Below are 27,176 nucleotides of genomic sequence, written 5' to 3'. Positions count from 1 at the left end.
TGATACGCATATAAACTTAGAATATTACAACCATAGGAAAGATTCCATTCTAAAGTACTGCACCAAAGGCAACAAGGGGACTCAAGTTATTTTTCATTGGACTCTAGATTGGAATCGACCAATGTTTATTTATTTTTTGTCGTTCATTCTTGTTACAAATTAAGTTTAATTACCAAAAAAAAAAAAGTTTAAAGATTAAGGATAACGCAGACCAGCCAACTCAAGAAAAGGACCGTCTATTTCTCTTTCACAGTATTGACTTACACTCCACGTTGATTATTATTTCTTGGCTTCTTATCGACATTCTACCTAATAAATTACCACACTAATGATCAATACTGGAAATAAACAATTAAAATAAACTTAAATCATAGTATATACACATACCAATCACCAACCAACGAATTTTCTATCTATACCCCCCCCCCCCCCGGGGGGGGGGGGGAAGAGAACATTCTCCTCTGAAGTCTGAACTAAAGTGCATGGTGTTATTGACAAGCATCACTATGAAAAACCTATATATAAACATATAAAGCTCTACCACGTAATTTGCTTTATTTCTTTTCAGACCTAGATAAGACCCGTAAATAAAATGAATGATATGTTGAAACCATACAACCAATTAATAAATAAAATGAAATAGCTTAAACTATACTACTCTATAGTGCAGTCTCTCAACTAAGAACCACAAGGCAGGCAACAGATTCGTCCTATCCTCGTGAAAAGCCACTGCAATGGATTTGGACCATCGCTTTGCTCAGAAGGTGGGGTTAGCAATGGCATTTCTGGAGGTAAATGCCGGTGGAAAGCATCAACTGCACCTGCAACGCCATCTTCGTTCTCTAATAATATAGCTAGTTCCATTGCTCGGGATTTCACCTGTATGAGCAATTTTCTATCAGTGAGCAGATGGAAATATGCAGCGAACACAGCTAAAATGCGCTTTGCTCTGCAGTGATCAGTTGCAGAAACTAGTAGTTTCGGAGTATGCAATTAGGTAGGGAGACACATAGGTTCTTACATCAGGTTGGAGCATAAAAGTTATAGCATCAGAGAGTCCTTCCACACTAAGCTGTGATATAGGAATTGGAGCAGGTCCCAGTCCCTTCTGATAAATTATTTCGCCCCAAAAGAATTGATCACCAAAGAATGGTACTATAGTTGTTGGACACTGTGGATTTAAAAATTGCAAACATGGCATAAGACTATCTGGGCTTTCAAATATAACTTAGAGAGCAAACTATCGAGCAAATCTGATGGACATCTATGCCGATATTTAGGTCAACCATTTAGAATGCTACTACTGATATGAGATCGAGAAAGAGCATTACCCCAGCACGTAGTCCTGTTGCTGTGGTTCCAGCACCGCCGTGATGAACCTACAAGCAGGTATTTACCACGAGCACATCAGAAATTGTATTTGACAATTTAATCATCACAATCCAGACATCGAAAAGACTAGAGATAAAAATGGCAGTTATACAAGTGTGTGTAGAATCCATTATAACCAAGGGTTGAACATCAGTTTATCATAATTTTTATCCCATTTCCATAGGTAGCTCATAAATTGTCAAGCAAAGTACTCACCACAGCTGAGCATTGAGGAAAAAGCCAATCATGAGGGCACTCCGCGAGAAGGAAAACATTTTCAGGAATCTCTTGAACTGTAACATCAGGTCAAACAAAAGAAAAAATAAGAAGAGACGATGTTTCTCAGTGTTAGAACATTTCCACATGCAATCCGTTACATATGAATGGAATAACGAACATTTTTATAATTAATACAACAGTTCACCTCTGTAAGTGACGTCCATTCAGTAATATAACGTGAAAATACAAATACTCCTGGTCTATCCGCTTAATGGTTTATGTTATCGTAACCCCAGCCCAAATCCATACCACCATCCTAGGCCCTGAACTTTATCTCTCTTTGTTGTGCAAGTAATTGGCCTTGGAATATGTTTTTGGGTTGTGCATTAGGGGTTGGGGAGAACGGGAAAGCTAAGGGAGATTTGTTATGCCAGTTAAATGGCTTATATATGGAGAATTTTATTTAACACACCATCCCCTCACATCTTTTTCTTTCTTCGAAGATTTAGCTTTATCTTCAACCTAGATATGATCAATTTCAAGGTTAGTCAGAAACGTGCAGAACGCAATAAAATGAACAAAAAATGCAAGAAAGAGAGAACTTACAAGTACCGAGATCTCCCCAACCTCGGTCAATGATTCCCCTCTGCCCAGTATTCTTCAGTGCCTCCAAAATTATATCTGTAGTTTTCGGGGAATCCTCAAGAGGCTTCAAACAGAACAAAGGAATCAGAAAGTAGGACATTGCAGAAACAAAAATGAAGTATGAGACCAAATTGTTAATCATATTACCAGATTGCATAACTTTTAATTGACACGAATAGCAAATGCCTTACACATTCTACATACTTTAACAATTAAAGTTGATTAAACAAAAATACAGTCAGATAGAAGATGGTGCACATCAACGATTAATGTAAGTTTATCACGTATAAATTGGATCAATTAAGCTAATACTCTCACGCAACTTGCCAGTGGGAAACTAAGTATTCCACCTATGGTAATAAACCTAGAAATAAGTTACTTCTATATTATACAAGGAAACCGACTGGGGAATATGTCGCAAGAGTGGGATTAAAGGATTGTCTGATACTTCGACAGAGGACTTCTTGAATGTTAGAAAAACTTACCATGCTCCCAAACCCAATATATACGGGTTTAGACCCGTTTTGGATCCACTTGATAAATTCTTCAGGAGGTTGGTAATTACTCCCAAGGTTTAGGAAGCAATAGCCAACTACATCAACCAAAGGGCCCCAATCTGCAAATTAATGAAATTTCATCAATATATTTTATGACAAATCAAATAGATTGACAATATGAACAGACATTACTGCTAAGACCAATGGCTGAAGTAGAACATGAAAAGGCAGAAAAGAGCTTTTCATGAATTCAGGATGGGGGGAGGGGATTAATGGGAGTGAAAGAGGAGAGACTAGCATAGAAATACTCTTTTTCTAAATTAGAGAGCCCCTATATTCCACAAGAAATTGAGGACCATCCATATCGATTTGGAATCATATTGATGACATCTGAAAATGGTTTAAAGTACTACATAAATTGGTCCTCTAGGAGACAATGTTGAAGGAAATGTACTTGAAAAACAAAGGCTGTTTACTAACCCAATTCAGCCCTTAAACTTGAACGTATAAAGTGATCAGATATTAACCATGTTTGACAATGGGATCAGAAGTTTACTTAATACATTAAGTGCCACATAAATACTTTAAATTTTTTAAGTGATATAAACTTGATTATTGTATGATCTCATAAAACACTAAATGTCATTTAACAACTCCTAAAGAATCTATTAAAATCAAATTTAGCAGCCTACCTGATGAAATATTAAAAAAATAACGATAATCGATAATATATAGATACAAACAAATGAATACTTTAAAAACAGAACTTTACTATTCAGTAAAATTAATTTAATTCATAATATATACATAACTAAATATAAGTCATTACTTTTCATATGACTTCCTATCTGTCGATTCACTTCTAGTTTCCGATCTATCATTAAAGAGAATTAAATCACTAGTGAAAACCTTGAGACAGTGTAGCCTGATACTTTCAATAATTAAAATACAATGACTTGAATTATTCGGTAAAACAAAATACACAGCTCCAGACGTCATATTTAACTTATTAAACAGCCACTTGGTATAACACTTGCTCTGCAGTACTCTTGACTATCAACTATCCGATTATGACACCTACCACATGATCGCTAACGAATTCATGCACCAATCAACAAACAAAACTATCAGGCATTTGCAACAGAGAGTGAATGCACACATGCGGATACAAAACTCCAGGAAGTAAAATAGCAGAAATGATCAGAGGATGTCAAGCAAACAAAAGAAAAGTGAAAAAGAAAAATACAAAGAAAACCAGCACCCAGACACCAACGAGGAGATGATATATACCTTTAGGCTTTGGCACAACATGAGGACTCCAGATGTAGCCAGTTGGCAAGTGAGAAATTGATCCATGGTACGTACTGAAGTAGGCTATAGGAGGAAGATTCAGCTTCTTTTTCCTAAACTCGTTGATGTAACTTCTTATGCCCCACCAGATCAGCAAATCCACAACTATGTAAGATAGCTGAATCGGAAAGAAAAAAATGTGGGATTATAACAGGACTCGGACACATTAATGGCAGAACATTTTTCAGAAGAAGAAACTGAAAACATACCCAATACCCAGCAGCTTGAGGTACGCGAGCCAACGGGTGAGGAAATTCATAAGTTGGCCTGTCTATTAACAAAGTGTAAGAAGGTATCATGTTGAAAATATTGAGGTGACGCTTAATACAAACAAACAAATGATAGAATTTGACGAAGAATGAGAACTCAGCAACGGACTCACATTACATTCTATGTGCAAAACAGTTCTTCCAACTGCTCTATAAAGCCTCCCATTTCACAAGAACATTGGGCACTTGCACCTAATCTGTCTGTCACTAACTTCTGAGCGGTGTTTGGTTCAAACAATTGAAAAACAGTTTTTGCAAATAAAAAAAAAAATTTCATCACAGCTCCACTAAAGAAAAGTTTGACTTTTTGCAAGAACAGTGTTCCCACAGAAACTCCACCAAAGGAAAGTACGACATTTTGCAAAAACTCGTACTTTTCTTTGGTGGAGTCTGTTTGAGTAACTTGAAATAATTTTGTAGAACCTATTATTCAAAATTTTGAACCAAACGCCACCTTAGAATGGCTGATATCATGTGGGTCGATGGCGCACACATCAGATATTAAGCTGATACGAGAAAGGTATCAAACACTACCTTGGAATGGACTACTCAACATCAAATCTAGAAAACATTCACATAGTGAGGAGCATCTACCTACAATGAAATGGGCTTTTCTCAAAGAGAAAGTTAAAAGAAATAGAAATCAAATAGTGGTACTTTGTTTCATCAATGATTTATACGAGGAATGGACTTTACACAGTTGCACGTTGACCAATACTACAAGTGCAGGTGCATCGACTTGTCAAAATGAAATATCCAATATAATGAAGAAAATCTCAATTAGAACTTACGTCCAGGGCATTGTGAAGAAGATGTGGAGGGGTACCCCAAGAGCTTCAGCGACGTGTGCATGTCCTGTCACAAAGGGTGTTCCAGAAAAGTAAAACAATGCTTATAAGTTGACTTGGACCTAACTACCATTCTGTTGACCATATTGTGATAAGTAAATTTTATTAAGAAAAACAGCAACAAGAGGTTGCTGAAATCTGTACAGTGATGAAAGACTAGAACTATATATGATAGAAGAAGTCTATAAAGTCCAGGAAAGCATCAAAATGAATATTATTTTGTGGACTATTGAGGAAAACCAATAAAGCAGTTTATATTTTATTTGACATTTATTTATAGAGCATAAGCTCAAGATCAAGTCTCTTTCCTCCTAAGCTGTTCACTTTTTATGATTTCCAAAAGAATGGCATTTGTGAACTCCTGCTGCTGTAATTAACAACAACAAACCCAGTATGATCCCAACGGGTGCTGCTGTAATTACTAAAAAATAATAACATAAGAATGACCTGCTCCGGTGCTCCCAAAATGTGGTGCTTATGTTTTCCTGAGCCAAGGGTCTATAGGAAACAACCTCTCTACCTTCACAAGTAGAGGTAAGGTCTGCGTACACACTACCCTCCCCAGACCCCACGATGTGAAATAATACTGAGTATCCTGTTGTTGTTTAATGACCTGCTCCCAAACCAATATGGAACTTACCAAAGTTGTGCAAATGTATATGAAATTATCAATACTCATTTCCTGAGATTCAGCTGATAACCTTTCCCAAATTAAAGATGCATGGTATAACCACTTTTTGGGATCACTCAAAGGAGATTAACAAGTTTCTTAGTTTGGACGGACTCTACTTGTTGGAAGCAGTTTCACAAAGCTAATGAATTTGATACAGAAAGTACAAACACCAGGTGGACTTTTCTTTATAGGCCAATAACCCAACCTCTTTGACATAGGTCAATATCTAGAGACGACAACAAGTCAATCTACAGACAAGAGGACGCCCTACTCTGACGGGAGAGAAGGAAGGAGCAATGTTAAGGCAGAGCAATTAAATATGTAATATGTAATATCTGAACTGTAAGACAGCTAGGGTAGTGGAGTAGCTATTCAGTAATGAGCTCCTCAGAAGGTCAAATCCAGATAGCTTCTAGTCACCACATTAGAAGTGTCAAATGAAATTAAACGTGTGGTAAATAAACAACATTATTAGGCCAAACACATTTCAAGCAATTCTAACCTGAGTATGATTCAAAGTTATCTTTGTGGCCGGAGCTTACAGCGCTATCCTGTCTTTCATATACACTAATATGTTTGTCTAGTTTCATGTTATGTGACTTCATGTTAATCTCGTCTAAGATAAGTTCCGTAACATAACTAAGAGACTTCACCCCTCGACATAGTAGCTCCTCTCCTTACAGTCAAGTTGCATTCACTCCTCCACTTATTTTATTCTGTTGGAAGAAATGTACTGTAGTTACTGATTGATACATTGCTCCAATTTGGTCGAACATATGTAGCCTATGATGGCAGATTTTCGACTCAAACATCTGAACGAAAAATAATACCCCTCCCCAACCCCCAACCCCTCAAAAATAAACCACAAAGAAAAGACACTCAGAGAAATATCTTTTTCAAAGAATGTCCAACAATATTATAATTCCATGTGATAAATCATGGACCACATGTGAACTAGATTTCCAGATATCAGATAGGTGAACTGAGTGGTTAGTGCAGAGAGCCTTTCTGAACTCACCATATGCAGGAGGATTTGCAATAATTGCTTGTGCCCTGAAAGGTTCACCAGTTTCAGTATCTGGCTCAGTGCAAGCCGGAAGAAGAGATTCAATTATAGCCTTTATCTGTTTTCGTTGTACAGATATCTCTCCTGGCGCAGAAGGAATGAGACCTTTGTTCCTGGCCATATCTGCAATTCCACAGAAAATAGAAAACTTAGTCCACATTAACCGGATCTATCAGCAAACAGGAACTCTATATTACCATGTCACAAAGTTCTCTTCTACTTGTACAAGTATGTGAATGAGCCACTTATTTCATACTGGATTCCAATACAAACTTGACTGTTACGTATGTAGAAAAGTTTCCAAAATTTTAAGACAAATTTCCCAACTGCGTATTAAATAAATACTTCCTCCGTCTCAATTTATGTGACACCGTTTAACTACTCACGGAGTTTAAGAAAGAAAGAAAAGACTTCTGAATTTTGTGATCTAAAACAAATTTTAGACATTTGATCTGTAGAATAATTATTGAATTTTAGTTCAAACCTTAGATCTAATCGGAACCCAAATGCAGCCTTCTTTATGTGGCAATTTGATCAAACTCTATTGTGTGCTAATCAATCCAGTGAACTTAGTTATATCATAAAAACTGGAATTAATGTGTGGAATTTGATACTTCCTCTGTTTCAGTTTATGCCAACCTATTTTCGTTAAAAAAAAAAACCTTTCTAAATTTGAAAATAATTTAACTTAAACTTGCAATTCTTACCCATAATTTTGAAAATAATTTAACTTTCAATTTTACCCATAATAAAAAATATTTATAACCACAAACATATTTAACACCACAAATTGTGTCTATAAACTATATCATTAAGGGTAGAGTGAGAATTTTCAAGTTAAATTGTATCTAAATATAAAAAGATGAAATTCTTTCTAGGACAGACTATAGAGAAAAGTGTGCCATATAAATTAGGACAAGGGGAGTAACAGAACAAAAGAAGCTCGATATGACCATGATTGCTTATAGGATATGTTAGAATATTCCACATTGGTTGAAAGTGTGGCTATAGCCTCTTTACAGTCTAGGGCAACCCTCACCTCACGGGCTAACTTTTGGGTTGAGCTAAGGTCCATCTTCCTAACTTGGTATCAGAGCTAGACCCATCATTATTGTTGTGTTACCTAATGTAGGGCGCTATGTTATGTTATCCATGCTTCGTCTTGTCCCGGGCGGGTCGGAACAGGACAGGGTAGGAGGGGGTTAGAGTGTCCTGCATTGGTTGGAAGTACAGGATGCAGTCTTCCTTACACAATCTCGGTCAATCCTAAAACTCATCAGTTACAGTTAGCTTTGGAGGTCGAATTACGCCCAAAGTCCATCTTCTTAACTGGATAGCAAAGGATAAGCAGCACTCTTAATATCCCACTAGTAAGGAGATAGCTCTCAAAATCAATTTACCACCATCCTAGTTTTCATAAAATATTACCACCGGCATAGGTGGCCCAAATCTGTGCTACATGAGTCCTTCATTTAACTTAACGTACTTGATTCACATGTGTGTGAAACAGGTGTGAGAACTTTATGCTGATTCATTGAAACACACCAAAAGTTTGCAGAAAACTATGCTCACCGATAACGGATACTTGCACACCCATGCCTAATACATACCCATGACAAAGTACAGATAACACAGGCAAAAACAAGAAAGAGAAAAACAAAGTAGCATCCCGAAGACCTCTTACATCCTGCCAATATCCGAGGATCACCACCCAATGGGTAGAATTCTACGCCTGCTGATTTGACAAAATCGCGGAAGTTAGAATGGGTTGCTAGCCTGACACAATGACCAAACACCTGTGAATGCATAGAACTGATCAGAAACTGAACAAATTATTAACTCAACGAACGGACAATTTCTTAACCAAAATATGAAGATATCAAAGTGCAAATTCAACAATATTCCGCGCCAATGAGAGTGAAAGAACATAAACTACTACTAGAAAGATGGAAACGCAAAATTTATACTTGAAATATTTTCAATTATTCACAAAAAAATCAAATATTAACCACAAAAAATGACGAGAACATTAGATAGTAAACAAGGAAATTATTATGCCCCGGAAGAGGCCAAAACCAAGAAATAAATTTAATCCAACCTTACACAAGAAAAGAAATTAAATCTGAAGGTAATAATACTGGAAAGATCCTCTCCCTCCCTCCCTCCCTCTCTCTATACCCCAGTACAAATACTGGGTAACTCTGCCAACCAAAGCTTAGGCAAATGGAAAAAATGACCTAGTATTTTTGCCTCTCTGGGAATTGAACCTGAAATCTCAGGGTTCTCCTCCGACTTCATTGACCACGAGGCTACTGGAAAGATCATATTTAGAATGTCTTACCAGTCAAGCAGCAAAAGTTGTCAACTCTCATGCCATTGAAAAAGACTGAACATGCAAGCAGACAATTTCCTCGCACATATTAATTTCAATGCAACACCTTTCTTTTTAGTATTTGTTTCATCCATGTAGGTCCAAGTTTAATTCTAAAAACTATCTCCATATATACAATCGAATTGAATGTTAGCTGATAATTGCCCATGTCCAAGGTAAGCCCATCCTGTTACCTTACAGCATCTCAACCATAATCAATCTTAAAATTTCGTGACTAAAAAGAATGGAAAAGTAGAGAAACAGCGTCTAAAAGAAATAGGACTTAGAAGTTCATCTAACAGACCTCTCCAGTGAAGTGTCACTCAAGAAAAGCCAATATTTAGGTACCGCAGGATCACTAAGGTATTTCTGGAAAGAACGCTGAAAAACATAGACTGCAGTGATAAAATCATAAAGGCATGTATAGATGGTCAAGAAGCAAAAGACAGAGAACATATATGACCGGTGCAGTTATAAACATGGTGATTTAGAACTCCCAACATGCCTGAAGTCTCTTGGCCATGGCCAAAAATGGTTGAACATCTCCCCTGGTACCAACAACAAGCACCGCAATTTTCAACTTTGGAACTGACTTATTAAAATCCGTGATAATCCTGTCTACAGTAGGAATGGTTCCTTCAAAGGATTGTAGTTCCAACAATTCAGAAGCTACAGGTGTACTCTTAGTAAGGTCAACCTCTACTGTTCCATCCCTTTGTATCCTTACCAGCTCCACGATGAGCTTTTGCTGGTGGCATTAAGAACAGAAGGAAATATGAGAAAAAAGTAATGAATAACAAGGAATCAGCAATGTAACGGCAAGAAAATGGTAAAGCATATCATTTTCCAAATGCATTAAGTAAAGAAAGACCATGTAATTATGTAGGTTTCTCGTAGTGCCTCCTTCTGAGGCTGCAGAGGGGCAGTCCTGTGCCTCCATACAGACACAGGCAGATAGTAAGAATCTAAGCCATTCAATTGGTTGCTAAATGTTCAGATACGAACATGGACCACTTATGTAATGAAACAGGGAATCAAGACGAATGTGTGTGATTGTGAGCACAAAAATTTGTTTTTATTAAAGAGGGTGATTTTTCTTTCAGCCACTACTTAAAACTGCAACTTGACTCGGCATATCGACTCCATCAGTTAAAACTAAGAAACTGGCTCAAAAACTAAATGGTCAAATCAGTAAGTTCAAATAAGAACTTGGTCAATACAATTGAAAGCTTCATATGGTCTAAGCATCATTTGAGAACATAATTCTCAACACTAGATTCTTTTAAGTTTTACTGGTTTAGCAAAATCATATTTATTTAGATAACAAGCAGTGTCAATTATTCCTTTTTCACTTCCCATATGAGCTTTTTCTACTCTCTTTTGATAAGGATCAGGTTTTTCTACTCCTTATCAATCTCTAACATTTAAGGAGCTTTTCATGTTTCAAGTTACAATCAACTATAAGAAAGTCAAGCTAACATTAGATTAAAGGACAAAAAATTAAACTCTAACAAGTCGCAACAACTTCTAACACATTGACAGGCATATCATAATCGAGACAAGAAATGCTATCAACTCTTACAGCATGTTGTACCTTTTCAGACTATTATAGAATCTCATATGGAAATCACTACACAACTGGTTATCAGAAAATAGGCGCTGCAAAGCTGGAGACATTAATAACTTTCCAAACTTTACCTTCTCACGTTCAGAAAGTCTATCCAATCTCCTCTCAGTCATAGATCTTGAAAATGCCATATCCTGGCCTTCAAGGAAAAGACTTCTGCGAGTAGTCACAGGTGCAGTAATGCAATGCTCCAAACCTACAAGTAGAACAAAAATACAAATGTCTTGTGTATGAGAAAGGAAAACATCGAAACCAGTAAACCACAACTGTTGGCGTTATCCCCATCAACAGAGATATAAATGTCTAAGCTCTCCTAAAGACAGTAAGGAAAAGACGACAACAACAACAACAACAAAAACCCAACGTAATCCCACAAGTAGGGGAGGTGATTAGTGCTCAGCGAGACGACAAGACAACAAGAAAATCGAAGCGAGAGAAACGACAGGTAGTAATAGAAATCTAAAAAGAAAATACATGGCTCACGACTACCTACTACCCTTCTACTCTAATTTTTTACCTCCACGCCCTCCTATCAAGAGCCATGTCCTCGGTATGCTGAAGCAACGCCATGTACTGCCTAATCACCTCCCCCAAAACTTCTTTGGTCTACCTCTACAGTAAGAAAAAGAATAAACAAAAAATCACGTGAAGCTAGTTCACCGATTTGCTACACTATGTTTATAGATGACCCAACCAATATTGCTAATTACCAGATATTCAACAAATAATACTCAAGAGGTTCTGAAGTTTCATTTCATGAGTATTTTGCCACTCTAGACATATAAAGAAGCTGTGAACTAGTCAAAAGCAGCCTGATTTGCCCTCTTGTATGGAGAAGGAAAACGTAGAGCTAGTACGCCCGAGGCTTTTGGATATTAAATATTTTTCTTGTTTACAATTGCTTGTCCAAACATTGGTGTTAAATCATGGTTCCATCTTTTAGTAGCTTGGTTCGATATCTTTTGTCTGTCAAAACCTGTCCTCCACAAACGATGTTTGTTTTACTTGTCATTAATTTCTTTGACGCATTGGTTTTTCTTTGTCCTACTGCTCATTCCTTTCAAAAGGAAGTTCTATTTCTATATTATTTTTTGGAGGTTCACTAGTATTTGTTGTGATAGTGGTAAAACTTGTCAACACAGAGCACTAGCCAGAATTCTTGACGTTTGGACCAAAGGTGCAGGTGAATATAATTTAGCTTATGAAACTCTAGCAAGAAAATGCAGCCTCAAAAAGAGTTCAGCCTCTTCATAGAATATATGACCCATAAAGTAACTTGAACTACAATCAAAAAGCAGATGGTAGATAATGAGGAAGCAAGACTTCCAAAAGATAGCTGTACAGAGATGCATAACTCAAGGAATACCTGAGACAACTAACAATGATAAATTTTAACCTTGAGATGAAAAAGGTCAATGAACCCTCCTTTTAAGAAGAGAGTTGCAAGACGAGGCCCAGTTCTATTAAATACATTCTGAAAATTTGGATGAAAATGAATGAAGAATAAAGATAAGATGAAACACAGAAACATTTTTAGCAGAAAAATTGACAGAAAATTCTTTCTCTGGAGAACCTTAACTCGCAGTGAAGCACTAGCTTTATAGAGGTGAATATTAAGACAGTAATTTTGATCATAGAGCTGGCCAAGTCAGTGTTGCAGGGTTTATCTGCACATATATTAATATAGAGAGGAGGCAGAACTTCTATTGCCATTCCATCTAATCTTAGATAGGTCATCTGAGTGCCTCAATTCATTATTGAGCTTAGACACAAGACTACCCTTTTCTTAACGCTTCTATGTTCGAACCAACTCACTCCCTGTTTTACTAAGGCTGAAAAGAAAGCCAACCAAGTTCAGATAAAGGTATGAATTCCCTGCCGTTAAAGGAAAGGCTTGAAGAAGGGAGGGGGGCCCGCGGGAAGGAAAACGCTTTCGAAGATCGATTTTTTTTTGAAGTTTCATTTATGATGGCACTATTTTAGCTAGTAACGAATTGTGACAGTTATTCCATCTATTTTGATAAAAGACCCAAAGCAGTCCACTATCTTTGTGTTTGGATTCAAAATCATTCATATTCTTTTACTTGGAGCACTAATACTGTATAATATTTACAAAAGTGGTATAGTTTTAGCCATAATCCAAACAGTCTGTTAAGGCTTAACTGAGTCATCAACCTGACCTCTTCTCCCAACATAACCCATGTTTGTGTTCTTTTTCTCTCCTTTCTTCATCAAGCTCGATATTATTCAGACCTAGAGAGAGCAAACTCAGCATCTGGTTTACTGCCCTTATGAATTATCATTTTGTGACAACTATATCCTACAATTAATTAGTGCTAAAACTGAAAAATATAGAAAGGGAGGCAACCAAAACGTAATACTTGAAATTGCATACTCCAATGTATAGGGGGAAATTAGTGTTCAGGGAGTCATTTCTTTTTATCGTAAAACTAGCTTCGTCTAACTTGATCTGGACTGACATTCAAGAAGCGCTTTCTTCAGTTTGTCTGTGCACCGGCACCAGCAATAACATGTACTCTATCAATTCCCTTTGAGTTTTATGTATATGATTGTAATGGTGGTCATGGTCGGAAGGAATGTCACGTTGAAAATTATTTATAAATTTTTTACCTTGACTAAACACTGCACAGACCCCAGATAACGAAATGCAAAGACGATATCACGCAACAACTATCTCTCTTGTTGTATTGATCATTTCGAACTGAAGAAATAAGGAAATTCAATCACGAAAATTACATAACTCATGGATAGCATACTATTTTGTAATTAGATACTCCCTCCGTTTTAATTTATGTGAACCCATTTGATTGGGCACGGAGTTTAAGAAAAGAGAGAAGACTTTTGAACTTGTGGTATAAAATGAGACACATATATTTTGTGTGGCTATAAATCATTGTATAAAGGTAAATTGTTTCCAAATAAGGAAAGGGGTCATTCTTTTTGGCACAGACTAAAAAGGAAATAGGTTCACATAAATTGAAACTGAGGGAGTATTATTTAGGAGTTTTTGTCAGCAAAAGAAGTATTGAATTTTCTTGATAGAGTCCGAAAGATATGGCATTTTGGCAAAGTAATGGGAAAGGAGGAGGGATGAAACGATTAGGGTCTCAGTTAAATTTAACGGATTATTCTCGGTTTGGCAAAAGGTACACCATTTTAATAAACATTCTGCACTATTAATGTTCCAAGTTCCAACTAAAGAATATGGATGATTTTGAGTCCAAACACAAAGATAGTGGGACTATTTTAGGTCCTTCCTCTATTTTGATATTGAAAATCAGATTTTGAGCTCAAGAGCGATCGTTCTTATCTGGCCTGCGTGGAGGACATAAGACGAGAAGTCTCGAGGATGTTTTCTACAGCCCCTTGTCCTCCATCTATATCTAAGTATTTCCCATATTGGTTCTGAAAAGGACACAAACAATTCTCTCTTTCACTAGACTCTTATGCAATAAAAGTAAGATATGTTCAAGAAGATGGCAACCCTTTTTCTATCCGATAAAATTGGGCTAGAGCATCAAACACAGTTCTAATGCACCTAAAGTAAGGAACAATATCCACATCAGATAAAGAGAATGAGACGGAAAAGAGGTGTTGAATTATGTGACCACCTCATCAAAAAGCTTAACATGTTAGAGATGGGACACTTTTATCTATTTATTTTAGGTCTATAACACGCGCCCCCACATGCGGAGATATTTTTCTTTTCTAGGCTTAGCACAAGGAAATATTTTGTTGATAGGTCCTAGTGAGACTAGAACTTGGAACCTCTACCTACTTTAAACCAAATTTTATAGACTAAACACGAAATCCCAACGTAAAAGGTAGTTTGTTGTTGAAGGGACAACCAATTTAGTCTATAAACCCCTTCAAACCCTTTCAGAATCATTGTGGTACAGTTTTCCTTGAATTGGTTCATTACAATTGATCCCTTTGAGTACCAACTACCTCGTTGGACAATGCTGACACCTTTAGTTTGAGTCCAAGCCACGATTTCTGCTTCTGGCACCCTTATCCTCAGGTCCAGGCTACCACTTTGAGTTGCATCCTCAAGGACTCGTCTACCAGCTCCAGTACCAATTGTCAAACCTATTTTAAAAACTTACTACTTCTGTCCCAATTTGTGGCATTGTTTGACTGGCGCGGAGTTTAAGAAAGAAAAAAAGACTTTTGAAACTTGCAATCTAAAACAAGCCATAGACATTTGTCTAACTATAAATCATTTCATTAAGGCTAAAATGAGACAAGAGTGGGTTGCTCTAGTGATGAGCACCCTCCACTTCCAACCAAGAGGTTGTGAGTTCGAGTCACCCCAAGAACAAGGTGGGTCTATCGGAAACAGCCTCTCTACCCCATGGTAGGGGTAAGGTCTGCGTACACACTACCCTCCCCAGACCCCACTAGTGGGATTATACTGGGTTATTGTTGTTGTTGTTGTTGTAAGGCTAAAATGAAATCTTCAAAGTTAAATTGTTTCTTAATATAGAAAGGTGTCGCACTTTTTGGGACACACTAAAAAGAAAAGTATGACACGTAAATTGGAACCGAGGAGTAAGAACTTAGAGCCATAACACTTTTATTTATTTATTTTATGTTTACGCCATGAAAAGTTACTCCCACCTTTTCTACATACTTGCTGAGTAATGTAGGATAAACCTTGATAGTCAGAGATTCACACTAAGCTTACACTGATTTCATAGAGGACAAGTCAGAGAAAGCTTAATAAAGGAGAGCAACCAACCCTAGTTTTGGTGGGACAACGAATAACAGTTCCATTAATCAAATTGCTAGCTAGAGGACAACACTGATGCTTAACATCATAAATAAAATAGTTTTCTATACTATTTTGCCATCCCAAGTAGAATCAATACACAAATACATTATAGTCCCCCCAGATAGCAGAAACTACTCAAAGGATATTTAAAAAAATACCAAATTACACTCCCAGTGAACAGCATTAAGAAACAAAAAACGAACCCAAAGGATCATTCAAGTCCTACTATCCCTGTCACTTAGTATTCTCACATATTTTTCCTCTCTAACTTTCATTTACATCATTGCCAAGGACTAGGACTCCTATTCTAAGCTTATTAGTCCAAGAGAAGACTAAGCTAAATGCACAAGGAAGAAGAATCTTGATTGCAGGTTTTCTCCAACTCATTATGGTATATAAACAGATAAAAGCTTAGAAAGCTGCAAAGCACTAACCTCCCCGAAGTCGAGGTGGGGCACTAGAAGGCTGTAGTGGATGAGTTCTCTGATATTTCACTTCTGGAGTCAAACACACGTCAGAATGCTCATCCGAAGACCTAATGCCCACGAGTGATGAAGAACTTGTCCTCTGGCCATCTAATTCATCAGAGAGAACAGCATGAGACCATTCATCAGCATTACTAGGCACTTCCAAATAACTTATGCTCAACTGTTTATCAAGGGACTTTTTATCCAACTGAACCGATGATACAACATCATTGGTACAGTCCAAACTCTGAACAGTAGTTTCAACCCCATCCTCTAAGTTTTTATAGGTTTCAGTAGAACCATTCCCATTACTATCCATTTCATCTGATGAACTCCAGAACCACTGAAATTCACCAGACTTACTCACCTAGGGTTCCAAAATTGCAAACTTAGCCAACAATTTTAGTCCAAAACAAGAATAACTCCAAATTCAGTAACAAAGATCAAAATTTGCTGATAACCAGCAAAATTACAGCAACCACACTATTAAATAACCAATCCTGCGCACCAAAATCTGCCTAGAAACAGCAAAATTTCAGTAACCCCAGAATGCACAACACTTTCATACACCAAAATTCAGCAACCCCCAGAATGAAAAATCAAAACCTGATGCTACAAACTGAAGACTTCACCAAGTTTAAGGCAGAAAATTGAAAAGCTAATCTGTATTCTGCAACAAAAAAAGAAAAGCACAACCAAACAGTCAACATCACGCCTGGAACGTTTGCTGTAGTAATAATAACTACAGGAAACTCACAGAATACATGCCCAAGTTATTATCTGTAGAAAACAAGAGAAACACTACAAACCATAAATAAGTTATAAAAAGAAAGGAAAAATCCTACAAGACAAAAGATATTTTTTAGCTGAAAAGATTAGAATCTGGGAAATTCCTTTGACAATTCAAGAAGAGGAATCCTCAACTACCATACAGGTGTCAAACATTAAATAACCAACAAAAGAACTTTTTTCAAATATTGTTTTTCCTTGATTGAAAAAGACAGTCGAACTTGTAAATTAACTAAAATAAGGAGATGATAATTACCAGCAATTATGTGTGAGAACTCCTAAGAAAGAAAACCTTTTGAGGGAAGGGAAAAAAGGATGGCGTGTGGTTTATTGTAAAAAGAAGCTTCACTCCTTTGTTGGTTTATGGAGCAACACTTGATATTTTGAAAGCTGATGTAAAAAGTCTTGATTTTTATTGTTTTTCCTGTTAAATCAAAGACTTAATTGTAATGTAAAAAGGAAATACTATGGGAAAAATAGTAACATAATTGTTAGCTGATGAAAAAGTCTTGATTTTTTAATTACGTTTTATGTTCAATCAGAGATTTTTAGTTGTACTGTTAACAGGAATAAGTGGGGAAAAGGAAAAAAAAATTTAGCAGTAATCAATTATAACACGCATGTTTGGCAACGATTTAATGGAATTTATTCACATTTATATTATTGTTCTGTAACTAGCTGGCACTTGTCAGAATCTTGAAAGCCACAAGTATAGTGAAAATTGGAATATAATACTATCATAGTAGGAGTATATGATTAGTTGGTAGATGAATATTCAAAGTACGGTTAGGTTATTTTGGTCAATGGCCAAAAGGTTTAGAGAGTTAGATTTTCAGTTGTTATTATTAATTTTTGGAAGATAATGTTATATTTGTAGGTTAATTTCTGCTGGATTAGTCAGCCAATAATATTCCAAGAAGAGTCTTTTTAAAACTTCTTGTAGTGTTTGCTTGAAAAAGAGGAGACAAAAAACTGTAGTCATTCTGAGCTGTGGATAGACTATTATCTGTCCTTTTAATGCCTATTGGTGCTCTACATTTTGCTTTCACATGATTGCAAGAGGAACTATAAAGTGCATGTGAGCTATGGGGTAGGTGAGCAAATCCGCCATCAAAGTTATACTTGCGTGCACAAAAATTTATAAATTTTACCCATAAGAATATGAAATAGTAAATCACATCTTAAGTTCTTTTATTTTTCAAATGTAGTTTTAGAAATCAAATCTTTAAGTTTTTCTATTTTTTAAATACAATTTTAGAAAATTCAAATATTAAATAGTACAATCTCTTCGATGTAATTCCAGATTTTTAAATCTTAAGTTCTAAAACATAAATTTGTTATTCGAATTTCAACAATCTAACACGCGATTCAATGTCCAAATCTACTCCAAATGAGCTTAAATTGAAACATAACTTTCAAATATCATAAATAACAAACTCCAATCATCACATTATCAAAATAACCACAAATTTAACAAACTCATTTTGCAAGTAAAGAAGAAGAAGAAGAAGAAGAAACCCCAAGCACAACCTACAATAGTGTTTTGCAACTAAGAAGAAGAAGAAACCAAAAGGCTCTTGGATACATAGGACATGAATACATGGAAGAAAAAAGCAATAACAAAGCTCCAGGATACATGTGACATGATTTCAAAAAAAAAAAAAAAGGGCAACAACAAAGAAGAAGAGAAAAGTGTATGTATATGAAGATACCAAAAAATTAGATATCAGTTATTTATATTTTTAAAAGTGGGTACAGAGTTAAATGTGGGCGCCCCATGAAATTTTTTACGGGGTGGAAAAATTCGGGTTTATAATGGTTTTATGAACAAATTAGACAACCACAAACATAAAATTGATCTTTTAAATATTATTAAATCAAACCAAATCTAACGTAATATACACTTAACCAATTTCGAAATTATCAATTTTTCCTATTTACATAGACATAATGAATGATGACTTAGTATTGGTGATTAGGCATAAGACTTAAGAGTTAACTATTATTAGGATACATAAAAGCAAATGTAACCAGCAATTAAAAAAGGAAATCTTACAGAAATATCCCAAATAAGTTCTAACTTGCTAACCTCTAGCCATTAATCGTAGACTTATCAAAACTAGCCAAACACATACTACAAAAATTAAAAACCCAAATAAATAAGATTCTTTTCTCCAAGAATCACACGCAGAAATCTCCTTTTATGTTTTTAAGCATGATTAGCAACGTTAGATGCAAAACGAAAAGGAAATTTCATGGATGAGATATCAAATAAGGTGAAGAAATATAAAAAGAAATATATACAAGATTCTAAAAATCTAAGCAAATAAGGACATTTTTCAATGGGTATGGTTGAAATTCATTGAAAACACACATATGAGTCAATATACAAAATTTGAGGAAGATTGGATGTGATTTGGACTGATTTGGTATCAAAATTCGTAGTTAAAATTGAGTTCAAAAATGTTTTCTGCGACACATGTATCACGCATGTATCTCACACATATGTATACATGGATATACATGTGATACACATTTGATACAAATATGATACATATATGATACACAAATATACACAGTGTGATACACATATCATTTTTTTATGTTCATCTTCTACTTCGAATTTTCAATTCAAACCACCTCAAAACTCCACCAAACTATTCCAAAACTGAGATTCCAGCTCCTTAAGATGTGCCCAGTCTATTTTAAAAACACCCACTAAAAAAGGCAAAAATTTGACCTTTTTATGGTACAAATAACTAATTGGCTAATATTAGTAATATTTTATGAATTGGTCAATTTTTGTAATAAGCTACTTATAAATGGACAGCTGGTAGTTTCTCATTAAAAATGGTTTAAACAATTATCGACCAACAATTTACCAATGGAAGAAACGAATACTAAATCGGTATCTATTTTTACCATAAGCTTTTAGGAAAAGTCATAAGTACCTCAGGACCTATATTCGAATTTTCAACTATATATTTTATCTTTGCCGCGATTTTATTACCTCGTTGAACTATTTAGAAGTATAATTATTATCCTCCAAAGACGTTATAACTAGTCCTATGAAGAGGGGTGAATAACAGGCGCTTGACACGTGTAATTTCCACTTAAATTTCCACCAATTTCAAAAATTAAAATTCATAAGATTGTTCTTGTTTCTCTAATTTATCTTGTTACCACCCCTCTAGTATATATTCTTGATTTTCTTGGTTTTTTCATTTCATTTTTTTTAGTTATTTATTTTTTTCTTTATCTTTTCTCTTCTTCATTACTCATGTTACTACCAACCAGTGTGAATAAAGATTTATCCATATTCTTCAATTAGCCGCTAATCTACCTTTTTCTTTTTTCTATTGTTATGCTAGGTTAACTTTAAATGGCTATTGTGATAGAGGAGTTTTTTATGATGAATCTGACTAGTAATTGTTGGTGGCTTAAAAGTAGTTATTGTTATAATTAAAAGGTGAGTGATATGAGTATATGCGTATCTACTGAGTTGGAAGAAGGCTTTTTCGGTTAAAAGTTCAATGACTCCATTCTGGCATGAAGAAAACTTTTCGGTAATAGATTTTTTCCAAAATCTGAGTGTCTGTGTTGCTTTGCATATGAATAAATCTTTCTAAAAAGTGATTGTGTGTGAAAGAAAGAGAAAGAGAAAGAGAAAGAAGATTAGCATGATAAAAGGAAGAAGAAAGATGAGAAAAAGTCGTCGGCGAGTAATGTTGTTCGATGGGATGGTGAAGACATGAAGCGGAGAAGAAAAGAAATGAAGTAAAAGAAAAAAACAAAGAAAAAGAAAAAAATAAGAATTATATATTTAATTCAAAAAAATAGGAAAGTAATTTTTTCTAGAAAATACAATTATATTTTTTGCTTCTCAATCTCTCAAGGAGAGTGCAATACACATACTTTGCCACATAAGCCTTTAGGGTGCAAATAAATTTACTCTAAAATAGTTCAGAAGGGGTAACAGAACCCCCCTCCTCCTCCAAAATAAAATGTGTAGTTGAAAATCCGGCTATACATGAGAGTGATACTTATGCTTTTTCTCTAAGTTTTTAGTAATATGATAGGTTTTTTTATTTTTTTTTATTTTTTATGATAGGCTTTATCTTACTTCTTACGAAAGGATTTTTTTCCTTCAGTTTTTCAATAAAGACAAATTTATTAAGAAATTAAGCTCAAAGTAATAATATGATGCAAGAGATGTAGAGAAAAAAGAGAAAACTTTCTTATTTCATCAAGTGTTTTTCAAGCGTGTACAATATCACTTCTCATCCTCTATTTATAGTATTATATATAAGTATGCAAAAGAATGCCATAAACATAATATTAAACATTTGAGATCGTGGAAGAAGATCATGAGGGAGGTTATGGAGGTATGAGAGTTACGACCATAAGTATTGAGTAGTGAGAGTTATGGAGATAATGTAGAAGAGTGGGTATTACTCCTTTAGAAAGTTACAGACATCCACCGTAATATAGCATTCCATAACAAAATTTTAACTCTCTCATTCAAGTTTTCTTGATTTGTCCCCTCATAAGGAATTACAAAATTATTTGGCCATTCACCCAATTCGGGGTTCTAGTATGAATGAAAATAGTATGACCGATATTGTCGTTAGATTTGATTACTAGTACTTGTATTTGTTTTTGTCTTACAAAATTGGGAATTTTCCATTAAAGCGAAATTTGTCATCCTATCACAATTAAGAACAGCTGCAATATGCTCTCCGGTATCTAAACCTTAGGATTAGTTTCCACATTGTAATATAATTTTCAGAACCTGTTACCTATGAGCACATTATCTTAAATTATGTAAATTCCTATAAGAGGGAAATGCTTATGGTTGAAACTTGACAATTGACATATCAACAGAGCATTTTAATTCATTTTTGGAGCCACCTTTGAAGATATACCCGTATTGCACAAATTTTTATAAAAGTGTACCCGCTTGGATATGAAGTAGTTCAATCTCTTAAATATAAATTTAAAAAATCAAATATGGAGTTCTTCTATCTTTCAAATGCAACTTCAGAAATACGAATCTTAAGTAGTTTAATCTCTTCAATGCAACTTCAGAAATTAAATATGAAGTTCTTCTATCTTTCAAATGCAACTTCAAAAATTTGAATCTTAAGTAGTTAAATCTCTTCAATGCAACTTCAGATTTCGAATCTTAAGTTCTGAAAGATAAACTTGTTCTTTGAATTTCAACAATCCAACACACGATTCAACGTCAAAATCCTCTTCAAATGAGCTCAAATTTGAAACATAACTTTTAAAAATTATAAAGAACAAAACTCAATCATCAAATTATCAAAAAAAATAAAAATAAATTAACAAGCTCATTTTACAACTAAGAAGAAGAAGAAACTCTAAGCACAAAAAAGAAGAAAGCAACAACGAAGAAGAAGAAAAAGTGTATGTATACACCCAAAAATTAGATATCGGTTAAACTTTTTTTTAAAAATGGGTACAAATTCAATGGGTGGCGCAAAACTTAGACGCAAATATATCAATCCAATAGCAGTAATGGTTCTAATGGACCGCCCGGAGCCCATACAACTATGAAGAATCAGTGAGGCCCAACGAAAAATTATAGTTCAACGCCTAAAAGAACCTTGACAGCTTGATCCCTTCTTTGAAGCTCCCATGCATGAGGCTCATCTACTCATACTACCATGGAATATGGTGGGATGGACAATCTCTCTATCATTAATCGGATGTATCGTATAGCTCTAGGAATAAAAAAATTCCTAATAGAGAGTATCTTCTCCTTAGTAGCGGATACCAGATGATTAATTAAATATATATAATTAAAAAAAGAGCCATCAGGCTTAGAACTTAGAAACAAATAGAAAGCCCTCAATTTTTCATTCAAGAAGTTATTTACATGAATAAATCATACTAGTATTTACATATTAAATCAAAGAATAGATGATCATCCTATATAGCACAAGCCTTTCCTTAGCAACTACCTTCATTTTAATTTGTTCTCATATGATTTTGCAATTTCCTTAATGACCAAAGCTCTAGCACGATTGATCGTTAAAAGACACAAGTAAACATGTTCTTCAAGCTCTTCCACTTGTTTCTTGAACCCAATATTACTCTTCTTCAACTCCTTCAACACTTCCAAGGAAAACCTATCTTCCCTTCTATCCAAACACAATTGAATCATTGCCTTATTATGATCAATCTCGTTATGAAGTCGAGCCACGAGCCTGCTCATTGTGTCAAAATCCATGTTCAAAATATAAGTACCTTTGGCTGCTACATCAAGTTGTTCTCTAACTTTCCTTAGAAATCCACATTTCAAGAATCGAATATTCATAATTTTCTTCTTTAATGGCTTTAAGGGTAGGCTTAAAATTGCTGGCCCCATCACAATTGCAGCAAGAGTATGTGCTGCTAGTACTAAAGCTGCCACAACAACTAGTCCACAAGCTGCTGTCACACATACCCCAGAAGTCTTATTGACACATTTGATCAATTTGATTTTCCTAGCAACCCTTTTCTTCTTGGATTTCAAATGTTGCAACACCAATGAATATTCATCATTAAGTCGCGTGAAATCTTGTTTTTTGAGTTCGGAAAAGGGGTTGTTGTGGATAATAAAAGATCGAAGCTCGAGCACTAGGTAACCAAATTGGTCACCATTTGAACAATTATCGATCGAGTCAAGGACTTGTTGGACGAAACCATAGTCAGATTGGACTTGGTTAATGCTTTTAAGGATGTGGATGCAGAATTTTGACGCTTCTGCACTTACATTGAAGTAATTGGAAAGAAGGGATTTGAGATCATATTTTTTGGATGGAAAAATAGCTGATTCAAGAATGGTTGTTATAGTCTCTTGACGTGGCTCAAGGAGGATTTCTGAGAATGTATTGTGGGATAATTGAGAAGGAGATGTTAGTTCATTTACTAGTAACTGAGCTTTTGTAAAGAATTCGCCATAAGATTTTGTTCTTAATGCCCCAAGATACTCTTCGTTCACATTTAAGCTTTTTTGTGTGTCTGTCGTCATTTTTTCCTTACCTGGAACATAAAATATATAGCACATGCTATCTTGATTATAGTAATAAGAAAATTCTAAAAGGAAAAAAAATGAAGAAATATAAGCTAGGGAAATATTAGTTAGTTAGGGATAAGAGCCGTGCATTTAATTTGTGTAAACTTAAACATGAAATTAGCAAAATTCATGTTACGTACCATGAGGTGTGCATGGAAATTATAGCTGCTGAAAGAATTAACTAAAACTTTTTTTAGACAGTGAAACTAAAGCACGTAAGAAGACCTACATGAATAGAATAAATCTTATTCCAAGTAAAAAGTGCATATATATATATATTCGAAACCCTTGTTTCTTTCCCAAACAACATAAAGCAGTTACAATAATTAAACTTTTCAGAGTTGGTACTATTGCTGATTTTGAAAGCGCATCAAGTCCCAATTGTTAAGAATATATCTCAATAATTTGTCAAACGAATTTCGGATTACTTAATATATCGCATAAGCATCAATAAATAGAAATTTAGATCAATTTCCTCATACAACAAAGGAAAACGCCATTCATGTAAGTAAACTAAACGAACCTTTAATAGTTTATACCGCAAGTTCTATCATCTGCCATCATCATCAAGTCTAGAGTAATTGGATATGTATTCTTTAGGCTATGAAGAAAGACCAGCTCCAGAAAGCTACTTCCATATATTTGAGACCCAATTAAGCAAGTGCTTTATTTCCTTATAAAAACTTATAAGCAAAGGAGATAATATATAATTAGAGAGGGGCTACCAAAAAGAGCCAAGTCCGAGGTTGTCTTTCTTGCTTGAATAGTAAACCACCCTTTTTAAAGCCCACTTACAAGAAAGACAGTTTTAAGGATTATATCGTACGTTATCCCCTTTTGTTTTTGTGATGATGATAAGTTTTATGCATTCATGAATGAAAGAAAAACTTATGCAATATGTTTGCTATGTTTAAGGCTAATATGGGGCTGAGAGGACGTGGCTTCTTAGAAACAGCTTTGTTTTTTTCAGATGACGATATGATCCAACTGGTGGCTATATGCCTTTTTTTGGGGGCATGATTTATGTAACAAAAATATATGTTTTTTACATATATAAAAGAAATATCCACGGGAGAAGCAAGTTTAGAGAAAAGGCATAACTAATTGAACTAATCAAGCAACATATGAATGTTGGAATATACTATTTAGGACTGAATATATTTTGGGAACAATATTAGAGAGGTTTATTAAAATTCGATTTTTAGTTTGTTATTTAATTTAATGGATGGAGATCAAGAGACTGTTGTAACAATTCTGCTGTTTAGTTAACATAGTAACTCTTTTAGTTCCACTTTTCGGATTGTGTCTTACAGTTAGTTGTTTCTTTGATGTTAAAGCTCGTGCTAAGAAAAATAATCACAAATTTACCTCACTTTTAATATTATCTCCCTCTATGCAAGCTAGTCATCCTAAGCTAGTTTACAATTGGTATTATGACTTGGGATAACCTAAACCTTCGTGTGCAAATCCATTGTGTTAATTATTTTAATTTTAAATCTTTCTAAGCAACAAATTAAAGAACTGATATTTTTCATAAATAATCAGTAAGAGAAGTGCATCGTTTAGAGCCAAGTATATATAAAGTAAGTTTCCCCAAACCAGCAGAACCATGAAACATACTCTATGACATTTGGTTGGAGAAATTTAAGGAAATATTGTTATGGGATCAGTTGGGTTAAAATAACTGTTACGTAGCTTCAAGGATACTCCCTTAAATTTAGCACACCAATTTATTAAGCAAATTCACTTTACATTTCATGCTTATCTGTTTAATATGTCTTCCTCTACGCAAAGAAGAATTGTGTCAAGTGTACACTTGGCTTGCTGATATAAAGACATGTAGGACAAAAATTACATGTTTTATTTAAATAAATAAAAAAATTAATAGTGAGAGTTGTGTGAAGGGTTCAACTTGGTGATGACTGATGATCGAGGATATTAGTTTTTATCGGAATATTACAAATTTCAGCTTCTTTTTCACACGTGTCATCTTTCTTTAATCTGGATTTCTGCTTCAGCTATTCCATATCAGTATCCTATTTTTCTCCTTTGCCTTTTTTGCCCCCCTTAAATCCGATCAAGAGTGGGGATTTTTTTTTCACATCTGCTAATTGATCGATCCATTAGATGAACTCCTGAAACAATTAACCAAAAAAAGTTCTTTAACTCCAGGACGGTAAATGACATATTGCATCGCTTTCTTGCAAAAAATATGATACTATGTTTCTTTGAAGATTTAGTGAAGGCGAGAATTGGATAAAAGATATACTTTTACGAGGGTATCACAAAGAATATGAACATCCACCCATACTTTTAAAATAATAGGTGGAATAATCCATAATCAATAAATGTTTCTCAAGTAAATAGACATATACTTTGTATATCTAGTAAAAACTTGCCATCACGCATGCTAATTAACCTTGGTTAACTAATAAATTAAGATGAAATATATTAATTAACTACAATTTAATAATTATAGATTTATAGGATATGCAAAGACATGATCAAATAAAAGGTCAAAAATGTCCTCAACGTATTGAAAATGACTTAATATTACCCTTATTCGATAGATTAGATCATACTTGCCTTAACGTTAAATTTGAGTCTAAAACGGCCCCTCCTTTTAACGGAAGCTGATGTGGAATATTTGAACTTTTTTACTAAATAAATGGCATTAATTTATTGGTTCACATATATAATTAGACCCAACCCATTCACAACCCAACCCCTTAACCCAAATAATTTTTTTTTAAAAGAACTCCAATAATGTTGTAATTACTTATTAAAAAAATATAAGAAAAATCAGAGAAAGGGTCTGGACTTCTCTTGGTGCATATTAGCATAACATACGCCATTCATGGGAAGGAGAGTTACAAACCCTTCGCTGAAGGCAATAATAACTCATGAATCTGCCGCTTATGGCATAGCTCAACAGAACAAGAAAGGAAATCAATCAAAAATGGCTCTATGAACAAATCAAGGTCTATATGGAACAGTGCCAAGAGAAATTGATGAAACAGTAATAACGGACATTTATGAAACAATAAAGACACCGCCAAAGAAGGAATAGAAGGAGATGACACAGACATCGAGCAGTAAGAGCAA

The 27,176-nt window shown here is 34.9% G+C and overlaps 2 protein-coding genes across 5 annotated transcripts; both read right to left on the bottom strand.

Moving 5' to 3' along the window:
- Positions 1-336: 336 nt before the first annotated feature.
- On the bottom strand, positions 337-17,398 carry LOC104092149 (sterol 3-beta-glucosyltransferase UGT80B1). 4 transcript variants are annotated; one of them, XM_070200013.1, is made up of 16 exons: positions 16,166-17,199; positions 11,008-11,132; positions 9,811-10,057; positions 9,610-9,704; positions 9,377-9,496; positions 8,623-8,761; positions 6,891-7,061; positions 5,143-5,206; positions 4,292-4,349; positions 4,023-4,200; positions 2,721-2,851; positions 2,197-2,299; positions 1,588-1,664; positions 1,332-1,379; positions 1,022-1,171; positions 337-879 (listed from the first exon to the last, which is right to left on the bottom strand). In XM_070200013.1, exons 1-16 carry the CDS (start codon positions 16,515-16,517, stop codon positions 679-681), a joined length of 2,259 nt encoding a protein of 752 aa, XP_070056114.1. In that variant the 5' UTR covers positions 16,518-17,199; the 3' UTR covers positions 337-678. The 4 variants fall into 4 exon arrangements, with proteins under 4 accessions (XP_070056114.1, XP_009595972.1, XP_009595973.1 ...); XM_009597677.4 differs by lacking the exons at positions 9,377-9,496; positions 9,610-9,704 and adding an exon at positions 17,244-17,398 and having other exon boundaries at positions 8,623-8,734; positions 9,815-10,057; positions 16,166-16,868; XM_009597678.4 differs by lacking the exons at positions 9,377-9,496; positions 9,610-9,704 and having other exon boundaries at positions 8,623-8,734; positions 9,815-10,057; positions 16,166-16,868; positions 16,956-17,197.
- Positions 17,399-22,496: 5,098 nt separating this feature from the next.
- Positions 22,497-24,915, bottom strand: LOC104092150 (UPF0496 protein At1g20180-like). Its single transcript, XM_018769463.3, has 2 exons — positions 24,595-24,915; positions 22,497-24,037 (listed from the first exon to the last, which is right to left on the bottom strand). The coding sequence occupies exon 2, from the start codon at positions 24,024-24,026 to the stop codon at positions 22,977-22,979; it is 1,050 nt and encodes a 349-aa protein (XP_018624979.1). The 5' UTR covers positions 24,027-24,037; positions 24,595-24,915; the 3' UTR covers positions 22,497-22,976.
- Positions 24,916-27,176: the final 2,261 nt, after the last annotated feature.

Source organism: Nicotiana tomentosiformis, chromosome 4, assembly GCF_000390325.3.
Source record: "Nicotiana tomentosiformis chromosome 4, ASM39032v3, whole genome shotgun sequence".
Classification (NCBI taxonomy): domain Eukaryota; kingdom Viridiplantae; phylum Streptophyta; class Magnoliopsida; order Solanales; family Solanaceae; genus Nicotiana; species Nicotiana tomentosiformis.
Note: the sequence above shows the minus strand (reverse complement) of the source record. Positions and strands in the feature narration are given on the sequence as shown.